This window comes from Cucurbita pepo, chromosome 11, assembly GCF_057944985.1.
Source record: "Cucurbita pepo subsp. pepo isolate OVF chromosome 11, ASM5794498v1, whole genome shotgun sequence".
In the NCBI taxonomy this organism is placed as follows: domain Eukaryota; kingdom Viridiplantae; phylum Streptophyta; class Magnoliopsida; order Cucurbitales; family Cucurbitaceae; genus Cucurbita; species Cucurbita pepo.
The window spans coordinates 14,997,956-15,024,082 of NC_141808.1; the positions used below are offsets into that span (position 1 = coordinate 14,997,956).

Here is a 26,127-nt window from a genome sequence, read left to right on the forward strand (position 1 = left end):
AAAGAAAAAACATCTAATATAATCCAACCTTAATTCAGCTTTTATGGTTTTGGTTGGTAGTCTAAATTGGTCCCGTTGTTAGGTCATATGAACAATATTTATATAATTTTATATAATTAGTTAAAGTAAGTTTGTAATTTTTTAAAATAGGAATAAAATTAACTAACATCTTGAAGTTCATACCCATCTTTAAGCTCTATTAAGGTTAGGAATTCTTTTCGTTCCATTGCATAATCAAAGTGTCCATTTGACTGCAGAAGAGAGGGAGAAGGGAGATTTGATAAGGTACGCCAATTCATAATATTATTATTATTTTCGTCGTCATTTCATGGGCTTAATTTAAATAATTAGACTAAATTAATGAAACTATCCCAAACTAACCATAAAGTTTAAAGATCTTATCGAGACAATTACCAAGTTTTTGAATATTTTTATTAATATAGTGAACTTGCAGATTCCAGCTCCCTTCTAAACCCAAAAGAATGCAGCTACTATCTCCATTTCTCTTGCTCTTCACCCTGTTTAATGCTGCAATGAACTTTACAAGGGCCCTTGACTTTAAAATTCAATCCGTCATTGTTGTTGACAAGTCTGGCAAAGGCAATTTCAAGACCATTCAAGCAGCCATCGACTCAGTTCCACTTAACAACAACAAATGGGTTAAGATTGAACTCAACCCTGGTGAATACAGGTAATACAACACATGAATATGCCTAATTCTAGTGAGGTTATGCTCTAATATGGTCATTTTGTAGAGAAATGGTGACAATCCCGTCAACAAAATCATTCATTTATCTACAAGGGGGTCACCGCAGTACGACGGTTATCACTTTCGATGGTCATCAACAAACAAATACTAGCGCTACATTTAATTCAATGGCTGATAACATTATTGCAAGAGGCATTACCTTTGAGGTATTACAGCTTCTATAAACTAAACTTAAAGCTCATAGTTGCATGATAAGTATAAGTATAGTATGCACCTGAGCAGTCACAGAAGAATTCGATTGTTCAATCATTGATCATAGTCTATCTTGTATGAATTGTTGCTTTTATGCTCGTGCTGCACGCAGAACTCCTTCAACCTAGCAGATGCTCCACAGCTGTTTGATAAAATTACTGGAACTTTCTTTACACAAGCATTAGCTGCAAGAATCTACGGTGACAAATCTGCTTTTATCAACTGTGGATTCAAAGGGTTTCAAGACACCTTATGGGATGTAAAAGGCCGCCACTATTTCAAAAGTTGTTACATTGAAGGTGCCATAGATTTCATCTTTGGTAATGGTCAATCAATTTATGAGGTAATCAGTTCGACTTCTTTTTTCTGCAAATTGTCATTGGCGATGCTCTACTAATAACACAATGGGAGAGACTAAAAATGCAGGGCTGCTTGATATATGTTAATGTTGGACTTCTCCCTGAAGTCAACCAAGGATACATTACTGCACAAGGTCGACAATCCGCAAACGATCCAAGCGGATTTGTATTTCAACAGTGCACCATAACGGGGTCGGGCAAAGCTTTTTTGGGGAGAGCATACGGTCCTTTTTCCAGAGTTATATTCAAAGATATGAACATGGGGAAAGTCATAGCACCAGAGGGATGGGATGCCTGGCACTTCAAGGGCCAAGAGTAAGTTCAAAACCTAAAAGATAAAAAAAAAAAAAACAAAAGCTTTTCGAGTTCTAGATTTTATTGTCAAGTTCTAATTCATGTTACGTTCTGTAGGACAAATTTTGTGTACATCGAGTCCAATAGTAGGGGGATAGGATCTTCCCCTTCCAAAAGGGTTCCATGGGCAATGACGCAGGGAAGCTCACAACTAAGCGGCTACTCCGTCAAATCCTTCATTAACCAAGATGGGTGGATTCCCAATTTCCTTTGAGACACTCTTATATATGAACTCACCATGAATAGGCCTTACTTGTGTGAACTCACCCTGTCAATCAGTTTAGGGTTGTTTAGTTTCCTATTTTCCTTCTACAAGCTGTATACAAATTTTATAGGAAATTTGTTTTGTGATTTGTGTTTCTTTTTTGTTTCCAAGCTTTCTGTTTGGAAATGCTTGGTTATAAAGAATAAATGAAATTTGAGAGCTCTATTCATGTTTCAAACTACACAATTTCTTCGAACGTTACTTGAGAATTAACTTCAATCTTTCTATAAAACATAAGATTTCATTTAGGACATGAGTTCTCTCATGGAGACACGTGATTAGTAGTAGTTTTGGTGCACAAATTAGAACTCACCTTAGAATTCAAAGAAAAGAGTAACTACCTTTCTCTTTTAAAAGAACCATATGAGGGCATTCGTCTTGTCTGCATATGAGGGCCACAACCCACTCTCTTCATAGTATGGTTGTGACACTATGCAGAAAAGGCCAAAAGTCAATTCTAAGAGAACGAAGGGCATGTTTTGAACCGATTATGAAACGGCTAAAATGACTTTTGTCATGTTTAAGACCACTCTCAATCGTGTCTTCGAGATTATCTAAAATCAACTTAATACTCAAGTTCACAATTTTAACACAATTATCTTACCAGAAAAATTGGTCGAACCTTCTTAGGGTCTTTTTGGGATTCTTATTCCCCTGTTTTTAAAGAAATTTTCAACACTTCATATTAGACCTTCCACGTTAGGAATGTCCAAACTTTGAGTCATCAAACTAAGTATAAGCAAACTATATTCTAATATGCACATGATCTCAAGTTTCAACATACAATCACGGTTCAGCAATCCTAACTAATTGAAATTTACCCTAATTTTCCAATCGGTACAAAATAATGAAATTCATGGATCAAATTCACCAAAAAAAAAAAAAAAAAAAAAAAAACCATTACCCTTCCGATTTTATCTTTATTTTTGTGTAGGTATCTGAAAATGGGAAGTGGCAGAGTCTGAGTGGAGTACTTGATAAAACATCCAAATTCTTAATGGTGAACAACCATAGCCAAATTAGCTAGATTCTTCTTCTTGCGAACATCATATGCATCAAACGCCATTGAAAATTGCCCGCTGAAGATTGGTTGCCATTTGAGGAAGCAGAATCGAACACTGACATGGGGAACGTGGGGAGAGCATATGGTCCTCTTTCCAGAGTTATATTCGAAGATACTAACATGGGTTACGTGGTAGCACCCGGGATGGATTGCCTGACACTTCAAGGGCCATGAGTAAGTTCACAACACAAAAGATGAAAAAAAAAAAACAAAACAAAAACAAAAAACAAAAGCTTTAAGAGTTCTAAGTTTTATTGTCAAGTTCTAGTTGATGTCACATTCGGTAGGAAAAATTTTGTTTACATCGAGTCCAATAGTAGGGGGAAAGGATCTTCCCTTTCCAAAAGGGTTCCATGGTCAAAGACGCTGGGAGTCTCACAACTAAATGGCTACTCTGTGAAATCCTTCATCAACCAAGATTGGTGGATTCCCGATCTCCTTTGAAACACTCTTATATGTGAATTGATGATGATTAGACCTTAATTCTGTTAACTCACCCTGTCAATAAGTTTAGGGTGGTTTAGTTTCATATTTTCCTTCTACAAGCTGTATACCAATTTTATAGGAAATTTGTATTGTGATTTGTGTTTCTTTTATGTTTCCAAGCTTTTTGTTTGGAAATGCTTCATTATAAAGAAAAAAAATGAAATTTGAGAACTCTATTCATGTTTCAAACTACACAATATCTTCGAACATTATTTGATAATTAACTTCAATCTTTCTATAAAAGATAAGATATCTTTTAGGATATGAGTTTTGTTAAAGATCACGTGTTTGTTTAGATTGCTGTCAGTTATTATCTGAATAAATCTACTCATCGTTAGGAGTTGATTTAGTTTTGATTTGTTTACTGGATTGTTACCAGATCTTCTGCAGTGTTTTAGGTAAATTTTCTAAATATCTTTTTGTATTTTGTATATATAGAGCTTCCTTGCTCTTCATAATATAATTTTCTCATCAACTATTCAATCACTCATTCTTTCATTAACAATTGGTATCAGAGACGTCTTCTTAAGGGATATGTGAGATGAAAATGGAAGGAGAATCCAGTTTTTCAGCTGTTGCTCCACAAGTTTTCGATGGAGACAATTATCAAATGTGGGCAGTTCGTATGGAGACTTATTTGAAGGCCTTGGATCTTTGGGAAGCAATAGAAGAGGATTACGAGGTCCCTCCACTTCCAGCAAATCCTACTTTAGCACAAATCAAAGTACAGGAGGACAAGAAGACAAGAAAATCAAAGGCAAATGCTTGCCTATTTGCAGCTGTATCTCAAATGATCTTCATGCGAATAATGTCCCTTAAAACAACAAAGGAAATCTGGGATTAGCTCAAGGCTGAATATGATGGAGATCAGAGGATTCATGGAATGAATGTCCTGAATTTGATTAGGGATTTTGAGTTGCAGAAGATGGAGTCTGAGTCGGTGAAAGAGTACTCTAACAGGCTTCTCAGTATTGCCAACAAGGTGAGATTGCTTGGTTCAGTGTTAAATGATTCCAGGATTGTTGAAAAGTTGCTAGTCACTGTTATAGAGAAGTTTGAAGTCACCATTACTACTCTGAAGAACACCAAAGACTTGCCAAAGATTTCTCTTATAGAACTCTTGAACGCTTTACAAGCACAAGAGCAAAGGAGGTCTCTGAGGCAAGAAGGGGTGATTGAAGGTGCCTTACTTGTTAAACATCAAGACAACACTAGGTATAAAAACAGGAAAAATTTCAAAAACTAATCGACGAATGGAGATTCATCTGTTAATTATTAGAAGACAAAAGGAGGAGGTTTCAAAAAATCATATCAACCTTTACGCCATTGTGAGAAGAAAGGTCATCCACCATACAAGTGTTGGAGAAGACTTGATGCCAAATGCTCCAAATGCAATCAGCTTGGACATGAAGCTGTGATCTACAAAGACAAAGGTCAGGTGAAAGAAGTAGATGCACTGGTAATTGACCAAGAAGAAGAAGACCAATTGTTTGTGGTTACTTGTTTCTTAGACAAAGAATCAAGCGAAAGCTGGTTGATTGACAGTGGGTGAACAAATCATATGACATATCACAAGAAGTTTTTTGAGGAATTAAGAGACACTGAAGTCAAGAGAGTGAGGATTGACAATGGTGAACACTTGGAAGTCAAGGGAAAAGGCACAGTAGCTATAACAAGCTAGGAAGGTACAAAATTTATTCCAGATGTTTTATTTATACCTAAAATTGATCAAAATCTCTTAAGTGTTAGTCATTTACTTGATAAGGGCTATAAGATGTTATATGAGAATAAGTAGTGCTTGATCAGAGATGCTAGTGGCAAAGACTTGTTCAATGTTGGTGCATGTTTGATTCAGATTATAAGATGAGATAATGGTAAGGAGTACACTTCAGAAACTTGTAACAGGTTTTGTGAGAAGTTGGAATTGAACATCAATTGACAGCACCATACACTCCTCAACAGAATGATATCAGTGAAAGGAGGAATAGATTAATAATGGAGATGACGAGATGCATGCTTTATAAGAAGGATCTTCCAAAACATTTTTGGGGAAAAGCAGCAAAGACTGTTGTGTGCTTCCAAAATTGAATTTCAACAAAAGCTGTGAAGGACCTGACACCATTTGAAGTTTTGTATGGTTACAAACCTTCTTTAATGTTCCTTAGAGTATTTGGGTGTCTTTGCTTCACTTACATTTCATAGGTCATGCGTGATAAGCTTGACAAAAAGACAGAAGTTGGCATCTTTGTTGGGTATAGCACTATATCCAAAGCTTACAGAGTTCTTCAAGCACACACTAGTCATGTTATTGTGAGCCGAGATGTTCATTTTGTTGGAAATGAGCAATGAAATTGGTAAGAACTAACGAAGGTGAATCAGATTTCTAATGCACCAAACAATTTAATCTTTGGTAGCATGTTAGAAAAGTCTGAAGATGAACGACAAGATACTTTGGTTGATGATGCACCTGTCAGAATAGGAGCTTTCGGTGATCGAAAAAAATAAAACTAGGGAGTTGATTGATCGACCTCTAAACAGAAAGATAATTGGAGTAAGATGGGTGTTCAGGAAAAAGCTTAGAGTTCACAGCATCTAAATAAGGAGGAGTGCTAAAGATCATGTGTTTGTTTAGATTGCTGTCAGTTAGTATCTGATTAAATCTCCTTATAGTTATGAGTTGATTTAGTTTTGATTTGTTTACTGGTTTGTTACTAGATTTTCTGCCGATTTTTAGGTAGATTTTATAAATATATTTTTGTATTCTCTCTGTATATAGAGCCTTCTTGCTCTTCATAATATAATTTTCTCGTTAGCCATTCAATCACTCATTCTATCACTAACAAGTTCGCTCATGGAGACACGTGATTAGTAGTAGTTTGCGTGCACAAATTAGAACTCACCTTCGAATTCAAAGAAAAGAGTAATTACCTTTCTCTTTTAAAAGAACCATAAGCCCTCCAAAAGAGGCATTTTTCGCATCCACCTATGTTATTACGTGTCATAGTCATACATTTTCAACTTTGCAATGAAATGATCTTAACACGATTACGACAACCCTTGAGGGGAACCCAAACCCCATATACATTTTTCGCCCACCTTTGAGGCTTCGTCGGACCTTAGACGAGGTTTGTCTTCGCCAACCGAATATAACTGGTGCGGTACACAAGTTGGCTGCATGTGCAGGCATAATCTTCTGTGACCCAATCGACTTGCCTCTACACTAGACCAAGTCATTCGGCTCGACATCGCCTCAACTCGGGGCCAAGCTCTCTCAATGCAACATTGCGTCTATCGAGGCATTGGACCCTCCCGCGTCCATACCATATCATTTACGAACTTTGTACTGAATAAGGGGTGTATGATCCAACCTTTGACACATGGGCTAGGGCGCAATGATGGCACGCTCGTGCCGTCCAATGCTGTTCTTAAAAAACTCATTTCAAAGGAAGTTGTCTGAAACATTCCTCTCGCAACGCTCGCCCTTATTATGACACACGTATGTGACACAGGATAGCTTGCTTAGGCCATAAGGCCCAATGATGGTGGAGAGTCGACACCATACCTCCCCTAAGGTACATTCTAAGGAATTTTCAATCTTCCTGGAGTAGACGTAATTTTGCTTAACGACCATACAACCTTGTGGAGCGTCCGTTCAATGTCTGATTGACACCAAACTTTGCAAGCATTCATATTTCATATGGATGGACTTAGTGGCTCAAATTCCCCCTATAACCCTAACTTTCAAGGTTAAGGTTCGGAGCCCTACCCTGCACTTCATCAAGCTTATCTTTGTTCCTCTTGTCCACTCATTGGCTCCATCACAGTGATGCCTCATCTTAGCTTTAATGCACATTCCTTTGGTGTGTTAGATGATCTAGCGTCCTCCTCGGTTGCATCATGGCATTCATCTTGTCTGCACATGAGGGCCACAACCTACTCACTTCATAGTATGGTTGTGACAATATGCAGGAAAGGCCAAGAGTCAATTCTAAGAGACAACGAAGGGAATGTTTTGAAGCGATTATGAAACGGCTAAAATGATTTTTATCATATTTAAGACTACTCTCAAGCGTGTCTTTGATTATTTAAAATCAACTTAATACTTGAGTTTACAATTTTTGTTAGTGAAATTATGAGTGATGGAATGGTTGATGAGAAGGTTTATTATGAAGAGCAAAAAGGCTTCGTATATATATACAGAGAATATAAAAAGATATTAACAAATCTACCTAAAAATTTGGTAACAAACCAGTAAATCAAATCAAAACTAAATCAACTCCTAACTAGAGATTTAATCATAAACATTAATAGAAAGATACTAACTGATAGAAATATAAAACAAGTGATCTTTAACACTCCTCCTTGTTTAGATACTGCAAACTTCAAGCTTTTTCTTGAACACCCATCTTACTCCAATTATCTTTCTGTTTAGAGATCGATCAACCAACTCCTAGGTTTTTTTTCTCGATCTTCGAAAGCTCCTCCTCCATTGCAGCCATCCAATGTTGATTGTTTTTTTGCTTCATGGAACCCTGTAGGCTCACAAAAAGCTACATTACACCTTTGATAAATATCAGACAACAACCTTGTACCTCTGACAGGTGCATCATCAACTAAAGCATCTTGTCGTTCATCTTCAGACTCTTCTAACATGCAAGCTTTCAAATGGTGTCAGGTCATTCACAGCTTTTGTTGAAATTCGATTTTGCAAGTACACAACAATGTTTGCTGATTCTCCCCAAAAACGTTTTGGAAGATTATTCTCAGGAAGTATGCATCTTGTCAACTCCATTATGAATCTATTCCTCCTTTCACAGACGCCATTCTGTTGAGGAGTGTATGGTTCTGTCAATTGATGTTTAATTATAGCCTCTTGACAAAACCTATTAAAAGTTTCTGAAGTGTACTCCTTGATATTATCTGATCTTACAGTTTGAATCAAGCATGCACTTTCATCCTCAACTCTGGCTTTGAATTTCCAAAATACAACCGCAATTTCTGACTTTTGGTTCAACAAAAAGATCCAACACATTCTTGTTAGATCATCAATAAAAACAATGTAATAAAAATTACTATTTAATGATGGTGTTCGCTGAGGACCACAAAGATCCGTATGAACCAGCTGCAGCTTTTTTTAGGCTCTCCATGCCTGTTTAGGAAAGGGTTGCCTATGTTGCTTCCTAAAATTACAAGCACGACAAAGAGACATGTCATCATCAATGTCAGTGAGTCCTTCTACCAGCTTCTTTGATTGCAACTGAAGCAAACCTCGATGATGAAAGTGCCCAAGTCTTTTGTGTCATATCTTAGTGGCACTAGCTCTTGATATAAAGGCCATCTGCTCTTTCTCCATTGGATTTAGAGCAAAGCTTTTTTCTTTCATTTTGACATTGAACAAGTCTTTGCCACTAGCATCTCTGATCAAACACTGCTTATTGTCAAATAACATTTTATAGTCTTTATCAAGTAACTAACCAACACTTACGAGATTTTGATCAATTTTAGGTACAAATAAAATATCTGGAATAAATTTTGTACCTTCATAGCTTGTTCTTGACTTCCAAGTGGTCACCATTGTCAATCCTCACTCTCTTGACTTCAGTGTCTCTTAATTCCTCAAAGACCCCACGTCATATGTCATATGATTTGTGCCCCCACTGTCAATCGACCCGCTCTCGCTTGATTCTTTGCCTGAGAAACAAGTGAAACCAAACAATTGATCTTCTTCTTCTTGATCAACTACCTGTGCATCTACTTCTTTCACCTGACCTTTGTCTTTGCAGACCACAACTTCATGTCCAAGTTGATTGCATGTGGAGCATTTGGCGTTGGGTCTTCTTCAACACTTGTATGGTGGATGACCTTTCTTCTCACAATGGCGGCAAAGTGGATAGGATTTTTTCAAACCTCCTTCTTTTGTTTTCTGATAATTGGCAGATGAATCTCCATTCGTCGATTGGTCTTTTAAATTTTTCTTGTTTTTATACCTCCTGTTGTCTTGATGCTTAACAGGTAAGGCACCTTCAATCACCCCTTCTTGTCTCATAGACCTCCTCTTCTCTTATGCTTGTAAAACATTCAAAAGCTCCGTAAGAAATCTTTGACAGGTCTTTGGTGTTCTCTAGAGTAGTAACGGTGGCTTCAAACTTCTCTGGAACAGTGACCAGCAGTATTCAACAATTCTGAAATCGTTTAACACATAACCAAGCAATCTCACCTTGTTGGCAATGTTGAGAAGTCTACCAGAGTACTCTTTCACCGACTCAGACTCCTTCATCTTCTACAACTCGAAATCTCTAATCAAATTCAGGAGTTTCATTCCACGAATCCTCTCATCTACTTCATATTCAGCCTTGAGGTAATCCCATATTTCCTTTGCTGTTTTGAGAGACATTATTCGCATGAAGATCATTTGAGATACGACTTCAAATAGGCAAGCTTTTGTCTTTGATTTTCTTGTCTTCTTTTACTTTCGTGCTTTGATTTGTGCTATAGTAGGATTTGCTAAAAATGGAGAGACATCATAATCCTTTTCTATTACTTCCCAAAGATGAAGGCCTCCAAATAATTCTTCATATGATCTCAAGTTTCAACACAATCACTATATCTCTTCAGCAATCCTAACTAATTGAAATTTACCATAATTTTCCAATCAGTACAAAATAATGAAATTCGTGGATCGAATTCACCCAAAAAAAAATTATTACACTTGTGATTTTGATTCTCTCTTTTTTGTGTAGGTATCTAAAAATGCGAAGTGGCAAAGTCTGAGTAGAGTACCGGATAAAACATCCAAATTCTTAATGGTGAATAGCCATAGCCAGATTAGCCGAATTCTTCTTCTTGCGAACATCATATGCATCAAATGCCATTGAAAATTGCCCCCTAAAGTCCTACAAAACTGTTTCCAAACTACAAATAATGTTTATTACAATCTTAAATGTTGATACTACAATTTAATTTTAAAATTTGTGTTTATTAAAATTATAATTTAAAAAAGATTATATTTAAAATTTCAAAAATATAAATTGAAAATTTAGGTTAATTTTTAAAAAATTGGAAATGGAAAACTAAGAGATTTATTATAAATTTGTTTTTTAAAAAAAGTTTGTATACTTATTCGATACAAAATAGACATAAATCTCAAAATTAATACATCTTATAGGAGATCATCATCACTCTTACAAAATAATCAGTGATACTTTCTTCCTTTTTCATCTCTACTACTTCAAATTATCTCTTACTTCAATAAGAAGAGATTTCCTCTACTTTTTAGCTTCCACGGAACTTTCAGTTTATTGAGTCCCAAACAATTTTAATTTGAGTTTAGGTCATATTATACATATTACTCCATTTTAAATATAATAGACCAAGTTATAAACTTTTGAAATAGTCAGAGTTATATATTATGACTTACATGTTTCGAAAACATCTTTAAAACGACACAACAAAAGACTAAATAAAATAAATAAGCGTTTAAGTTTAAAACATCTTATTCTAGCCTAAGTCAAAGAAAATAAATACCACTATCCTATGCATGTGCCATGGTCTCGAGTTGCGATGCCGTCGTCAGCCGTACAAGAATGCCTTGCCTTAACCTGAAAAATGTAGTAGCACATGGCTTGAGTATTTAAAGAAATACTAAGTGAGTGACCCCACTATCGGGGTTAAATTCAAGAACATGCGAATGCAATGACGGGACCTATCCTTTCAATCTATTTTCCTATGGTACTGTCCTAACGGGTAATTTGGAAGTGTATCATCTACTCTACACACAACCCATACGTGCGGGAATGAGCTCACTAGTCAGTTCGCACACCGCTGGGCCACCTTACTTGTCGGGCGAGCATACACTCGGACGCTCCCTAGGCCGGACACCCGTTACAACTAGTAACCGTCACAGCAGCGCTATGAAAAACATAACGATCATTGTCCTACCATTGGATGTACGCGTCCGTACCCTCGTGATGGAATAGGAGAATTCCCCTAAATGCATGAGCACACATAATGCATGAGGTCCCCAACATTTCTACTTTTATCATTAATGAATATAACCCCGCTATCATCTTTCATGCTTAACATGTCATTTCTCATTTTTCAGTCTACGTATCATACATAATCCTAACGGGGTTACATTTCATTTCATTTATCGTGATATCATGCCATTCATAACATGCTGTATACATACAATTTAGAAAAGATAACATGACGCTCCATGCTTTTAACATGTCGTTTCATAAAGTGCAATTCATACAACAATTACCTCAAAAATAACATATCACATCACAATATATCGTATCATAAACATGTCATATTGTAAACACTTCGTGGTCATATCGTTCCCTAACTTATCATAGCCTTAACATTTTTATACCTATCACAGTCATATCGTTACGTGAACGTACCTTAGCCATATCATCACAGGAATGTATCCTAACGCTATCGTTCTATCAATCTATCACAAACGTATCCCTTTCTACCCATATCCTAACCATATTTTTTCATCAATCTCCCCTATCCATAGCACTCCGGTATGTTAACTAATCTTAATGTTTCATGAACGTATCTTACTCCTATCGTTTGATTTTGTTTCGTGCATCATTCTCGTATCATATATCAAACATATCCTTCAACACATCGTACCATAATTGTTATCATACAATCCACATATAAGCATACCGATTCACAGATAATTCACACATATCAGTATATATGATACGTGTGATCCCATTGCATCAGTTTCAAGTTTGAACTCTATAACATTATCTCTAATCTACCTTGGTCTATTGTTAAAAGTCTTGAAATGTTATATATATATATATATATCTATTATGCTATCTTAACTAAATATCTTATTTTCTATTATTACTGTTGTAGGGAATATAAAAATTGAATGGAGTTTATTGTCTTCTCATATTTCCGTTTTTATTTTTAAATTCTGTTCACCAAGATTTTCCTCAATCTTCCCTCCTCACTTATGATTGATTGTATAAATAGATTCTCATTCCCTAAACAGACATTCCTACTTAGTGTTTATTTTCTAAACAAATATTATTGGCCAACCAAAATCTAATTAATTGGATACGTGAAATATTAAATAAAGGAAAGAAAATCTGATCCTAAATTAATTTCTTATAATCATCTCTATAAATGAAAAGGGAGACCAAGATCATCTACGTCTCTTGAAAGCCATTTTACTTTTTTTTTCTCAATATTTTCTATTTATTTTTGGACGAACTGTGATATTGTCCCGTGGGTTGAGGTTGAGGAGAGAGGATGGGATTGGGATGAGAGGTTAGCAGAGAGGGGTGAATAAGTTTTATTTTTTTATTTTTTTATTTTTAAGAGTTATTTATTTATGAATTATTATTATAACTATTATTTTGACGCATATTTTTTAATTTGTTTATATTTTTTATATTATATTATATTATATTATATTATATATATATATATATTTGGGCTATTACAGAGAATTTCAACATCGGTGCTTTGATACCATGTTGAGAGTGAGAAATAAAATTGGGATCGAACGTGTGTATTCTCATTGATATTCATAACGTTTAAATAGGATAAAAGCTATCAACTAATTCCTACCAATAACAAAAATATAAACTAATTAAATATTGAGAATAAAATAAAATTTTGGGTTGGTTGAATTGATAAAAGAAGAAACTTGAATAGAGTTTCAACCTAGCTGAAACCTTTATTTATTAGTTGAGTTGGGTAATTTTTTTAAAAAATTGTACGCATCCATAATACAAGTTTTATTAATAACTAAAGTTTAAATATCCAACATTTACTAATCACAGTATAGTACTAATATCGACTACCATAGTCAAATATTCTTAATCTTTGTAAAAATAGGGAAAGGTTGGATCGGGTTGTAACCATGTTTTCGAGTTGGTAGGGTTCACCGGACCAAAAAATGTCAACCACAAACTAAACTTGAGTATTTGTCTTTCCAAAAATTCAATCCAATCCAAAGAGGAAAAAAAAAAACATCTAATATAATCCAACCTTAATTCAGCTTTTATGGTTTTAGTTGGTAGTCTAAATTGGTCCCGTTATTAGGTCATATGAACAATATTTATATAATTTTATATAATTAGTTAAAGTAAGTTTGTAATTTTCTAAAATAGGAATAAAATTAACTAACGTTTTAGAAGTTCATACCCATCTTTAAGCTCTATTAAGGTTAGGAATTCTTTTCGTTCCATTGCATAATCAAGACTGCAGAAGAGAGGGAGAAGGGAGATTTGATAAGGTATGCCAATTCATAATATTATTATTATTTTCGTCGTCATTTCATGGGCTTAATTTAAATAATTAGACTAAATTAATGAAACTATCCCAAACTAACCATAAAGTTTAAAGATCTTATCGAGACAATTACCAAGTTTTTGAATATTTTTATTAATATAGTGAACTTGCAGATTCCAGCTCCCTTCTAAACCCAAAAGAATGCAGCTACTATCTCCATTTCTCTTGCTCTTCACCCTGTTTAATGCTGCAATGAACTTTACAAGGGCCCTTGACTTTAAAATTCAATCTGTCATTGTTGTTGACAAGTCTGGCAAAGGCAATTTCAAGACCATTCAAGCAGCCATCGACTCAGTTCCACTTAACAACAACAAATGGGTTAAGATTAAAGTCAACCCTGGTGAATACAGGTAATACAACACATGAATATGCTTAATTCTAGTGAGGTTTATGTTCTAATATGGTCATTTTGTAGAGAAATGGTGACAATCCCGTCAAAAAAATCATTCATTTATCTACAAGGGGGTCACCGCAGTACGACGGTTATCACTTTCGATGGTCATCAACAAACAAATACTAGCGCTACATTTAATTCAATGGCTGATAACATTATTGCAAGAGGCATTACCTTTGAGGTATTGCAGCTTCTATAAACTAAACTTAAAGCTCATAGTTGCATGATAAGTATAAGTATAGTATGCATCTGAGCAGTCACAGAAGACTTCGATTGTTCAATCATTGATCATAGTCTATCTTGTATGAATTGTTGCTTTTATGCTTGCGCTGCACGCAGAACTCCTTCAACCTGGCAAATGCTCCACAATTGTTTGTTCAAAGTGCTGAAACATTCTATACACAAGCATTAGCTGCAAGAATCTACGGTGACAAATCGACTTTTATCAGCTGTGGATTCAAAGGGTTTCAAGACACATTATGGGATGTAAAAGGCCGCCATTATTTCAAAAGTTGTTACATTGAAGGTGCCATAGATTTCATCTTTGGTAATGGTCAATCAATTTATGAGGTAATCAGTTCGACTTCTTTTTTCTACAAATTGTCATTGGAGAGCACAATGGGAGAGACTAAAAATGCAGGGCTGCTTGATATATGTTAATGTTGGACTTCTCCCTGAAGTCAACCAAGGATACATTACTGCACAAGGTCGACAATCCGAAAACGATCCAAGCGGATTTGTATTTCAACAGTGCACCATAACGGGGTCGGGCAAAGCTTTTTTGGGGAGAGCATACGGTCCTTTTTCCAGAGTTATATTTAAAGATACGAACATGGGGAAAGTCGTAGCACCAGAGGGATGGGATGCCTGGCACTTCAAGGGCCAAGAGTAAGTTCAAAACCTAAAAAAAAAGAAAAAGAAAAAAAAAAATAAGCTTTTCAAGTTCTAGATTTTATTGCGAAGTTCTAATTCGTGTTACATTCTGTAGGACAAATTTTGTGTACATCGAGTCCAATAGTAGGGGGACAGGATCTTCCCCTTCCAAAAGGGTTCCATGGGCAATGACGTAGGGAAGCTCACAACTAAGCGGCTACTCCGTCAAATCCTTCATTAACCAAGATTGGTGGATTCCCAATTTCCTTTGAGACACTCTTATATATGAACTCACGATGATTAGGCCTTACTTTTCTGAACTCACCCTGTCAATAAGTTTAGGGTTGTTTAGTTTCATATTTTCCTTCTACAAGCTGTATACAAATTTTATAGGAAATTTGTTTTGTGATTTGTGTTTCCAAGCTTTCTGTTTGGAAATGCTTCGTTGTAAAGAACAAATGAAATTTGAGAGCTCTATTCATGTTTCAAACTACACAATTTCTTCGAACGATACTTGAGAATTAACTTCAATCTTTCTATAAAAGATAAGATATCATTTAGGACATGAGTTCTCTCATGGAGACACGTGATTAGTAGTAGTTTTGGTGCACAAATTAGAACTCACCTTAGAATTCAAAGAAAAGAGTAACTACCTTTCTCTTTTAAAAGAACCATAAGCCCTCCAAAAAAGGCCTTTTTCGTGTCCACCTATGTTACTACGTGTGACAATCATACATTTTCAACTATGCAGTGTCGTGATCTTAACACGATTACGACAACCCTTGAGCGGAACTCAGACCCCATGCACATTTTTCGCCCATCTTTGAGGCTTCGTCGGACCTTAGGCGAGGTTTGTTTTCGCCAACCGAATATAACTCGTGTGAAATCCAAGCTAGTTTTTCTACACAAGCTATCTGCGCGTGCAGGTTCAATTTTCTGTGACCCGATCGACTTGCCTCCATACTAGACCAAGTAATTCGGCTCGACCTCGCCTCTAGTCGGGGCCAAGGTCTCTCAATGCAACATTGCGTTTATCGAGACATTGGTCCCTCCAGTGTCCATGCCGTATCATTTACGAACTTTGTACTGAATGGTGGGTGTATGATCCAACCTCCGACACATGGGGTGGAGAGCGATGATGGCACATTCGTGCCGTCCAATTCTGTTCTTAAAAATCTCATTTCAAAAGAAGTCTGAGACACTAATCTCGCAACGCTAACCCTGACTAGGACAACGTATGTGCCGAAGGGTAGCTTGTTTAGGGCACAAGGGTGGTGGAGAGCTGACACCATACCTCCCCTAAGGTACATTCTAAGACATCTTCAATCTTTTTGGAATAGACGTGATTTTGCTTAATGACCATACGGCCTCGTGGAACGATGGTTCAGTATTGACACCAAATTTGCGAGCATTCATATTTCACATGAATAGACTCAACTCCAGAGCCACACGCCCAAATTTCCTCCATAATCGTAACTTTCGAGGTTAAGGTTCGGAGCCCTACCCTACCCTTCATCAAGCCTATCTTTGTCCCTCTTGTCAGTGATGCCTCATCTTAGCTTCAATGCACATTCCTTTGGGGTGTTAGATGATGCACCGTCCTCCTCGGTCGCATCATGGCATTCGTCTTGTCTACATATGAGGGCCACAACCTACTCTCTTCGTAGTATTGTTGTGACACTATGCAGAAAAGGCCAAAAGTCAATTCTAAGAGAATGAAGGGCATGTTTTGAACCGATTATGAAACGGCTAAAATGACTTTTGTCATGTTTAAGACCACTCTCAAGCGTGTCTTCGAGATTATCTAAAATCAACTTTATACTCAAGTTCACAATTTTGAACACGATTGTCTTACAAACAAAATTGGTTTCAGATGATTAAAAGCATATTTCGAAGAACCTGACAAAGGTGACTTAAGCTATTTAAAAATCATTACCAAAAATGCTCGAACCTTCTTAGGTTCTTTTTGTGATTCTTATACGGTATCTCATCAGCAATCCTAACTAATTGAAATTTACCCTAATTTTCCAATCAGTACAAAGTGTAGGTATCTGAAAGTGACAAAGTCTAAGTAGAGTACCTGATAAAACATCCAAATTCTTTATGGTGAATAGGCATAGCCAGATTAGCCGGATTCTTCTTCTGCGAACATCATATGCATCAAACGCCATTGAAAATTGCGCCCTTCAAAACTTCAAATAGTGTTTATTGCAATCTTAAATGTTGATTTATTACCATTTAATTTTAAATTTTGTGTTTATTAAAATTTTAATTTAAAAAAGATTATATTTAAAATTTCAAAAATAGAAATTGAAAATTTAGTTCATTTTTAAAAATTTTGAAATTGAAAACTAAAAAATTTATTATTAATTTTTTTTTTTTTTTTTTAAAGTTTGGATACTTATTTGATAAGAAATAGAGATAAATCTTAAAATTAATACATCTTATCCGAGATCATCATCACTCTTGCAAAATAATCGGTGATACTTTCATCCTTTTGATCTCTACTACCTCAAATTATCTCTTATTGCAATAAGAAGAGATTTCCTTTACTTTTTAGCTTCCACCGAACTTTCGGTTTATTGAGTCCGTAACAATTTTAATTTGAGTTTAGGTCATATTATACATATTACCCAGTTTTAAATATAATAGACCAAGTTATAAAATTTTGAAGTTATATATTACGAGTTATTAGATATAAATTAAAGATTTTTTTTTTTTTTTTTTTTTTTTTTGGATTTTGGAGAAAATAAAAATTAGTTAAAAAAAGAAAAAAAAAAAAAAAAAAAAAGGTCTTAGAGGGACATGGCATAGTGTTAAGAATGAACAATAGAATTCGGAACCAAGGTGTGTATTCTCATTGATATTCATAATGTTTGAAATAGGATACAAGCTACCAACTAATCCCTACAAATAAAGAAAATATAAACTAATTAAATATTGAGAATAAAATAAAATATACTACTAATCAAATCATAAACAAATAATATTAACGGATTACTAATATTTAAGATATATTCCATAACTAATTATTATAACACATTATCCAAATATTATATCTCAACACTCCCCCTCAAGTTGGAGAGTATATGTCAATAACACCCAACTTGTCTTTACGAGTGTAGGTCAATTACACCCAACTTGTCTTTATGAGTGTAGGTGAATCACACCCAACGTTTTTTTAGGAGTGTAGGTGAATAACACCCAACTTGTCTTTCAGAAAATAGAGAGTGTAGGTGAATAACACCCAACTTGTCTTTCAGAAAATAGAGTGTAGGTCAATAACACTCAACTTGTCTTTGAGAAGAGAGTGTAGGTCAATAACAATTTTGTCTTCCCAGTAGTGAAAATATTTGTCAAGTTAACTCTAAACAAGTATTTGCTAATGATCTAGACACATTGGTTTGCTTTTTAGACTTTCAAGAAATTATTGAATTTCCAAGAAAGATGCAAAACAAAAAAATAGACCACCTCTAATTGGTTTGCTTTCTAAGACTTATCAAGAAATGATTGAATTTCCCAAAAAGATGCAAAACTCAGAAATAGACCGTCTTTGATGTATCTTAGAACTTGAAGAGCTGCTTCTTGATTTATGCATAAATGATTCACTCAAGGATTGGTAATTTGTTCCATTTAATTTGACTGTAACAAGTAAATATCCTGGCTGATCAAAGAGTGATGAATATAATAAGGATGTGTTAAATAAACATCCGAAGTTTTGAAGTTGGATAATAACACCAAGATCGGTGTTCTGGATCACTTGAGAGGTTGTGAAGAAAATACGAACATCTTGAATATGCCACCTTTGAGCTTGGTGAGAAATTTGAAGATGCTTATAACGTATTCTTGATATTGGATGACCGAGAATAGTTTGCCAACCACAGTTCTCGGTTTAGTAGAATGATTGAGATTCGGAAGAAATGGCAATGGTTTGGAAGCTGTTGAAAGCAGGAAGTTGTGGTTGTTGTGATACTCGATTGGACTTATCTCGATGGATGAACAGCGGCTGTAAAAACATCACTGGTTGAGTTAGGGTTTAGCTCTGGCTCTAATACCAAACCCTAACTCAAGAGGAAATTTTGAGATTTAAGAATGTAACGACCCAAATTTTTTTACTTAATTTAAGGTCACTACTGTATACGTATCCTACACATTGAATGCGGAAGACTTCATTTAAATTCCATAAAACATATCCTTTATCTTAAAACATGACCATGGACTTACGTGTTTCGAAAACATATTTAAGACCACACAACAAAAGACTAAATAAAATCAATAAGCGTTTAAGTTAAAAACATCTTATTCTAGCCTAAGTCTAAGAAAATAAATACCACTATCCTATGCATGAGCCATGGTCTCGAGTTGCGATGCCGTCGTCAGCCGTACAGGAATGCCTTGCGTTAACCTGAAAAATGTAGTAGCACATGGCTTGAGTATTTAAAGAAATACTCAGTAACTGACCCCACTATCGGGGTTAAATTCAAGAACATGCGGATGCAACGACGGGACCTATCCTTTCAATCTATTTTCCTATGGTACTGTCCTAACGGGTAATTTGGACGTGTACCATATACTCTACACACAACCCATACGTGCGGGTATGGGCTCACCAGTCAGTTCGCACACCGCTGGGCCACCTTACTTGTCGGGCGAGCATACGCTGAGACACTCCCTAGGCCGAACACCCGTTAGAACTAGTAACCGTCACGGCAGCGCTATGAAAAACATAACGATCGTTGTCCTGCCATTGGATGTACGTGTCCGTACCCTCGTGATGGAATAGGGGAATCCCCCTAAATGCATGAGCACACATAATGCATGAGGTCCCCAACATTTCTACTTTTATCATTAATGAATATAACCCCGCTATCATCTTTCATGCTTAACATGACATTTCTCATTTTTCAGTCTACGTATCATACATAATCCTAACGGGGTTACATTTAACTTCATTTATCGTGATATCATGTCATTCATAACATGCTGTATACATACAATTTAGAAAACATAACATGACGCTCCATGCTTTTAATATGTCGTTTCATAACGTGCAATTCACACAACAATTACCTCAATGATCACACAAAACAATCTAAAAATAACATATCACATCACAATATATCGTATCACAAACATGTCATATTGTAAACACTTTGTGGTCATATCGTTCCCTAACTTATCAGAGCCTTAACGTTCTTATACCTATCACAGTCATATCGTTACGTGAACGTACCTTAGTCATATCATCACAGGAACGTATCCTAACGCTATCGTTCTATCAATCTATCACAAACCTATCCCTTTTTACCCATATCCTAACCATATTATTTCATCAATCTCCCCTATCCATGGCACTCCGGTATGTTAACTAACCTTAACGTTTCATGAACGTATCTTACTCCTATCGTTTAATTTTGTTTCGTGCATCATTCTCGTATCATATCTCAAACATATCCTTCAACACATCGTACCATAATTATTATCATACAATCCACATATTATAACATAACATAAACATCATATAAGCATACCGATTCACAGGTAATTCACACATATTAGTATATATGACACGTGTAGAACCACAGGCACGTGTCAACATCAAATATAACCATGCCGATAGTAAGGCCACTTACCTGACTAGCTTAAGTCGTTGTCACGAATATATCTTTAATGAAAGTTTTATTCCGTCCTTTGAAATCCGAATCAAACTATGTGAGCCCATGACATTAGTTTCAAGTTTGAACTCTATAACATTATCTCTAATCTACCTTGGTCCATTGTTAAAAGTCTTGAAATGTAATATATATATCTATTATGCTATCTTCACTAAATATCTCATTTTCTATTATTACTGTTGTAGGGAATATACAAAATTTAATAGAGTTTATTGTCCTTTGATATTTTCGATTTTATTTTTAAATTCGGTTCACCAAATCTTTCCTCAATCTTCCATCCTCACTTATGATTGTATAAATAGATTTTCATTCCCTAAACAGACATTCCTGCTCAGATAAACATATATTATTGGCGAATTTTAATCAATTGTTTGCCTAATCTTACAGATTTATAGAATTCTCAACAAAAATCTAATTAAGTGAAAAATGAAATTTGATTATGACATGATCTAGTAAAATGTTGGATAAAGGAAAGAAGATTTGATCCTAAATTAATTTCTTATAACCATTGCAATAAATGAAAAGGGAATCTAAGATAGGATTTTACCATAATAAAAGACCAAAATCTAAATCTGCAATCTACATCTCCGAAAGCCATTTTACTTTTTTTTCTCCAATCTTTTCTGTTTATTTTTTTTGGACTAATTGTGATATTGTGCCATGCATTGAGGAGAGAAGATGAGATTGGGATGAGAGGTTAGTGGAGAGGGATGAGTAAGTTTTTTTTTTTTTTTTTTTTTTTTTTTTTTTTTTTTTTATTATTCTTAAGTAATCATTTTTAGTTATTTATTTATGAATTATTATTATAACTATTATTTTTAGGTATAATTTTTTTTATTTGTTTATATATATATATATTATATATATATATATGTCTGCTATTACAAAGAATATCAAGATCAGGGCTCTGATACCATGTTAAGAGAAAGAAATAGAATTGGGATCGAAGGTGTGTATTCTCATTGATATTCATAACGTTTAAATAGGATAGAAGCTACCAACTAATATCTACCAATAAGAAAAATATAAACTAATTAAATATTGAGAATAAAATAAAATATACTACTCATCAAATCATAAACAAAATAATATTAACTCATTACGAATATCTAAAATATATTTCATAACTAGTTATTATAATATATTTTCCAAATATTGTATTGTGCCGTTGTTGAGGGCATTCTTTCTATTTATTTATTTATTTATTATTATTATTTGCTTTATTTGCCACTCAATTCTCTTCTTCTTATTATTATTTTTGCTTTATTTGCCACAAATTGGGTTGGAAAAATTGTTTGGATCAATTTAAAATTTTGGGTTGGTTGAATTGATAAAAGAATTTGAATAGAGTTTCCAACTTAGCTGAAAACTTTATTTATTAGTTGAGTTGGGTAATTTTTCTAAAAAATTGTACTCATCCATAATACAAGTTTTATTAATAACTAAAGTTTAAATATCCAACATTTACTAATCACAGTATAGTACTAATATCGACTACCATAGTCAAATATTCTTAATCTTTGTAAAAATAGGGAAAGGTTGGATCGGGTTGTAACCATGTTTTCCAGTTGGTAGGGTTCACCCGACCAAAAAATGTCAACCACAAACTAAACTTGAGTATTTGTCTTTCCAAAAATTCAATCCAATCCAAAGAGGAAAAAAAAAAAACATCTAATATAATCCAACCTTAATTTAGCTTTTATGGTTTTAGTTGGCAGTCTCAATTGGTCCCGTTATTAGGTCATATGAACAATATTTATATAATTTTATATAATTAGTTAAAGTAAGTTTGTAATTTTCTAAAATAGGAATAAAATGAACTAAGGTTTTGAAGTTCATACCCATCTTTAAGCTCTATTAAGGTTAGGAATTCTTTTCGTTCCATTGCATAATCAAAGTGTCCATTTGACTGCAGAAGAGAGGGAGAAGGGAGATTTGATAAGGTACGCCAATTCATAATATTATTATTATTTTCGTCGTCATTTCATGGGCTTAATTTAAATAATTAGACTAAATTAATGAAACTATCCCAAACTAACCATAAAGTTTAAAGATCTTATCGAGACAATTACCAAGTTTTTGAATATTTTTATTAATATAGTGAACTTGCAGATTCCAGCTCCCTTCTAAACCCAAAAGAATGCAGCTACTATCTCCATTTCTCTTGTTCTTCACCCTGTTTAATGCTGCAATGAACTTTACAAGGGCCCTTGACTTTAAAATTCAATCTGTCATTGTTGTTGACAAGTCTGGCAAAGGCAATTTCAAGACCATTCAAGCAGCCATCGACTCAGTTCCACTTAACAACAACAAATGGGTTAAGATTGAACTCAACCCTGGTGAATACAGGTAATACAACACATGAATATGCCTAATTCTAGTGAGGTTATGTTCTAATATGGTCATTTTGTAGAGAAATGGTGACAATCCCGTCAACAAAATCATTCATTTATCTACAAGGGGGTCACCGCAGTACGACGGTTATCACTTTCGATGGTCACCAACAAACAAATACTAGCGCTACATTTAATTCAATGGCTGATAACATTATTGCAAGAGGCATTACCTTTGAGGTATTGCAGCTTCTATAAACTAAACTTAAAGCTCATAGTTGCATGATAAGTATAAGTATAGTATGCATCTGAGCAGTCACAGGAGACTTCGATTGTTCAATCATTGATCATAGTCTATCTTGTATGAATTGTTGCTTTTATGCTGGTGCTGCATGCAGAACTCCTTCAACCTAGCAGATGCTCCACAGCTGTTTGATAAAATTACTGGAACTTTCTTTACACAAGCATTAGCTGCAAGAATCTACGGAGACAAATCGGCTTTTATCAACTGTGGATTCAAAGGGTTTCAAGACACCTTATGGGATGTAAAAGGCCGCCACTATTTCAAAAGTTGTTACATTGAAGGTGCCATAGATTTCATCTTTGGTAATGGTCAATCAATTTATGAGGTAATCAGTTCGACTTCTTTTTTCTGCAAATTGTCATTGGCGATGCTCTACTAATAACACAATGGGAGAGACTAAAAATGCAGGGCTGCTTGATATATGTTAATGTTGGACTTCTCCCTGAAGTCAACCAAGGATACATTACTGCACAAGGTCGACAATCCGCAAACGATCCAAGCGGATTTGTATTTCAACAGTGCACCATAACGGGGTCGGGCAAAGCTTTTTTGGGGAGAGCATACGGTCCTTTTTCCAGAGTTATATTCAAAGATACGAACATGGGGAAAGTCGTAGCACCAGAGGGATGGGATGCCTGGCACTTCAAGGGCCAAGAGTAAGTTCAAAACCTAAAAGATAAAAAAAAAAAAAAAAAAAAAAAAAAAAAAAAAAAAAGCTTTTCGAGTTCTAGATTTTATTGTCAAGTTCTAATTCATGTTACGTTCTGTAGGACAAATTTTGTGTACATCGAGTCCAATTGTAGGGGGATAGGATCTTCCCCTTCCAAAAGGGTTCCATGGGCAATGACGCAGGGAAGCTCACAACTAAGCGGCTACTCCGTCAAATCCTTCATTAACCAAGATGGGTGGATTCCCAATTTCCTTTGAGACACTCTTATATATGAACTCACGATGATTAGGCCTTACTTGTGTGAACTCACCCTGTCAATAAGTTTAGGGTGGTTTAGTTTCATATTTTCCTTCTACAAGCTGTATACAAATTTTATAGAAAATTTGTTTTGTGATTTGTGTTTCTTTTCTGTTTCCATGCTTTCTGTTTGGAAATGCTTCGTTATAAAGAAAAAATGAAATTTGAGAACTCTATTCATGTTTCAAACTACACAATATCTTCAAACGTTACTTGAGAATTAACTTCAATCTTGTTAAAGATCACGTATTTGTTTAAATTGCTATCAATTAGTATCTGATTAAATTTTCTTATAGTTAGGAGTTGATTTAGTTTTGATTTGATTTAGTTTTTGATTTGTTTACGGGTTTGTTACCAGATTTCCTACCTATTTTAGGTAGATTTTCTAAATATCTTTTTGTATTCTCGGTATATATATATAGAGCATTCTTGCTCTTCATAATATAATATTCTCATCAATTATTCAATCACTCCCTCTTTCACTAACAATTGGTAACAGACCTATCTTCTTAAGCTATTTGTGAGATCAAAATTGGCGGAGAATCCAAATTTTCAGCTGTTGCACCACCAGTCTTCGATGGAGACAATTATCAAATGTCGGCAGTTCTTATGAAGACTTATTTGGATGCTTTAGATCTTTGGGAAGCAATAGAAGAGGATTACGAGGTCCCTCCGCTTTCAGCAAATCCTACTGTAGCACAAATCAAAGTACAGAAGGAAAAGAAGACAAGGAAATCAAAGGCAAAAGCTTGCCTATTTGCCGTTGTATCTCAAATGATCTTCATGCAAATAATGTCCCTCAAAACAACAAAATCAATCTGGGATTATCTCAAGGCTGAATATGAAGGAGAAGATAGGATTCGTGGAATGAAAGTCCTGAATTTGATTAGGGATTTCGAGTTGCAGAAGATGAAGGAGTCAGAGTCGGTGAAAGAGTACTCTGACAGACTTCTCAGCATCGCCAACAAGGTGAGATTGCTTGGTTCTGTGTTAAATGATTCCAGGATCGTTGAAAAGTTGTTGGTCACTGTTCCAAAGAAGTTTGAAGCCACCCTTACTACTCTCGAGAACATCAAAGACCTATCAAAGATTTCTCTTACAGAGCTCTTGAATGCTTTACAAGCACAAGAGCAAAGGCGGTCTATGAGGCAAGAAGGGGTGATTGAAGGTGCCTTACATGTCAAGCATCAAGACAATAGCAGGTATAAAAATAAGAAAATTTTCAAAAACCAATCGACGAATGGAGATTCTTCTGCCAATTATCAGAAGACAAAAAGAGGAGGTTTCAAAAAATCCTATGCACCGTGCCGCCATTGTGAGAAGAAAGGTCATCCACCATACAAGTGTTGGAGAATACCTGACCCCACATGCTCCAAATGCAATCTACTTGGACATGAAGTTGTGATCTGCAAAGTCAAAGGATAGGTGAAAGAAGTAGATGCACAGATAATTGATCAAGAAGAAGAAGAAGATCAATTGTTTGTGGTCACTTGTTTCTCAGGCAAAGAATCAAGCGAGAGCTGGGTGCACAAATCATATGACATATGACAAGGAGTTTTTTGAGGAACTAAGGGACACTAAAGTCAATAGAGTGAGGATTGGCGATGGTGAACACTTGGAAGTCAAAGGAAAAGACACAGGAGTTATAACAAGTTATGAGGGTACAAAATTTATTTCAGATGTTTTATTTGTACCTAAAATTGATCAAAATCTCTTAAGTGTTGGTCAGTTACTTGATAAAGGCTATAAAGTGTTGTTTGAGACCAAGCA

The 26,127-nt window shown here is 35.1% G+C and overlaps 3 protein-coding genes across 3 annotated transcripts; all 3 read left to right on the forward strand.

Moving 5' to 3' along the window:
• Nucleotides 1-533: 533 nt before the first annotated feature.
• LOC147790409 (putative pectinesterase 55) lies at nucleotides 534-1,595 on the forward strand. Its single transcript, XM_087128677.1, has 5 exons — nucleotides 534-691; nucleotides 756-915; nucleotides 1,074-1,304; nucleotides 1,388-1,558; nucleotides 1,590-1,595. The coding sequence occupies exons 1-5, from the start codon at nucleotides 534-536 to the stop codon at nucleotides 1,593-1,595; spliced, it is 726 nt and encodes a 241-aa protein (XP_086984803.1).
• Nucleotides 1,596-13,891: 12,296 nt separating this feature from the next.
• LOC147790410 (putative pectinesterase 10) lies at nucleotides 13,892-15,275 on the forward strand. Its single transcript, XM_087128678.1, has 5 exons — nucleotides 13,892-14,161; nucleotides 14,227-14,386; nucleotides 14,500-14,775; nucleotides 14,846-15,093; nucleotides 15,194-15,275. Exons 1-5 carry the CDS (start codon nucleotides 13,953-13,955, stop codon nucleotides 15,273-15,275), a joined length of 975 nt encoding a protein of 324 aa, XP_086984804.1. The 5' UTR covers nucleotides 13,892-13,952.
• A 7,669-nt stretch (nucleotides 15,276-22,944) lies between these two features.
• Nucleotides 22,945-24,317, forward strand: LOC111805548 (putative pectinesterase 10). The gene is made up of 5 exons (XM_087128679.1): nucleotides 22,945-23,102; nucleotides 23,167-23,326; nucleotides 23,485-23,715; nucleotides 23,799-24,046; nucleotides 24,161-24,317. The coding sequence occupies exons 1-5, from the start codon at nucleotides 22,945-22,947 to the stop codon at nucleotides 24,315-24,317; spliced, it is 954 nt and encodes a 317-aa protein (XP_086984805.1).
• Nucleotides 24,318-26,127: the final 1,810 nt, after the last annotated feature.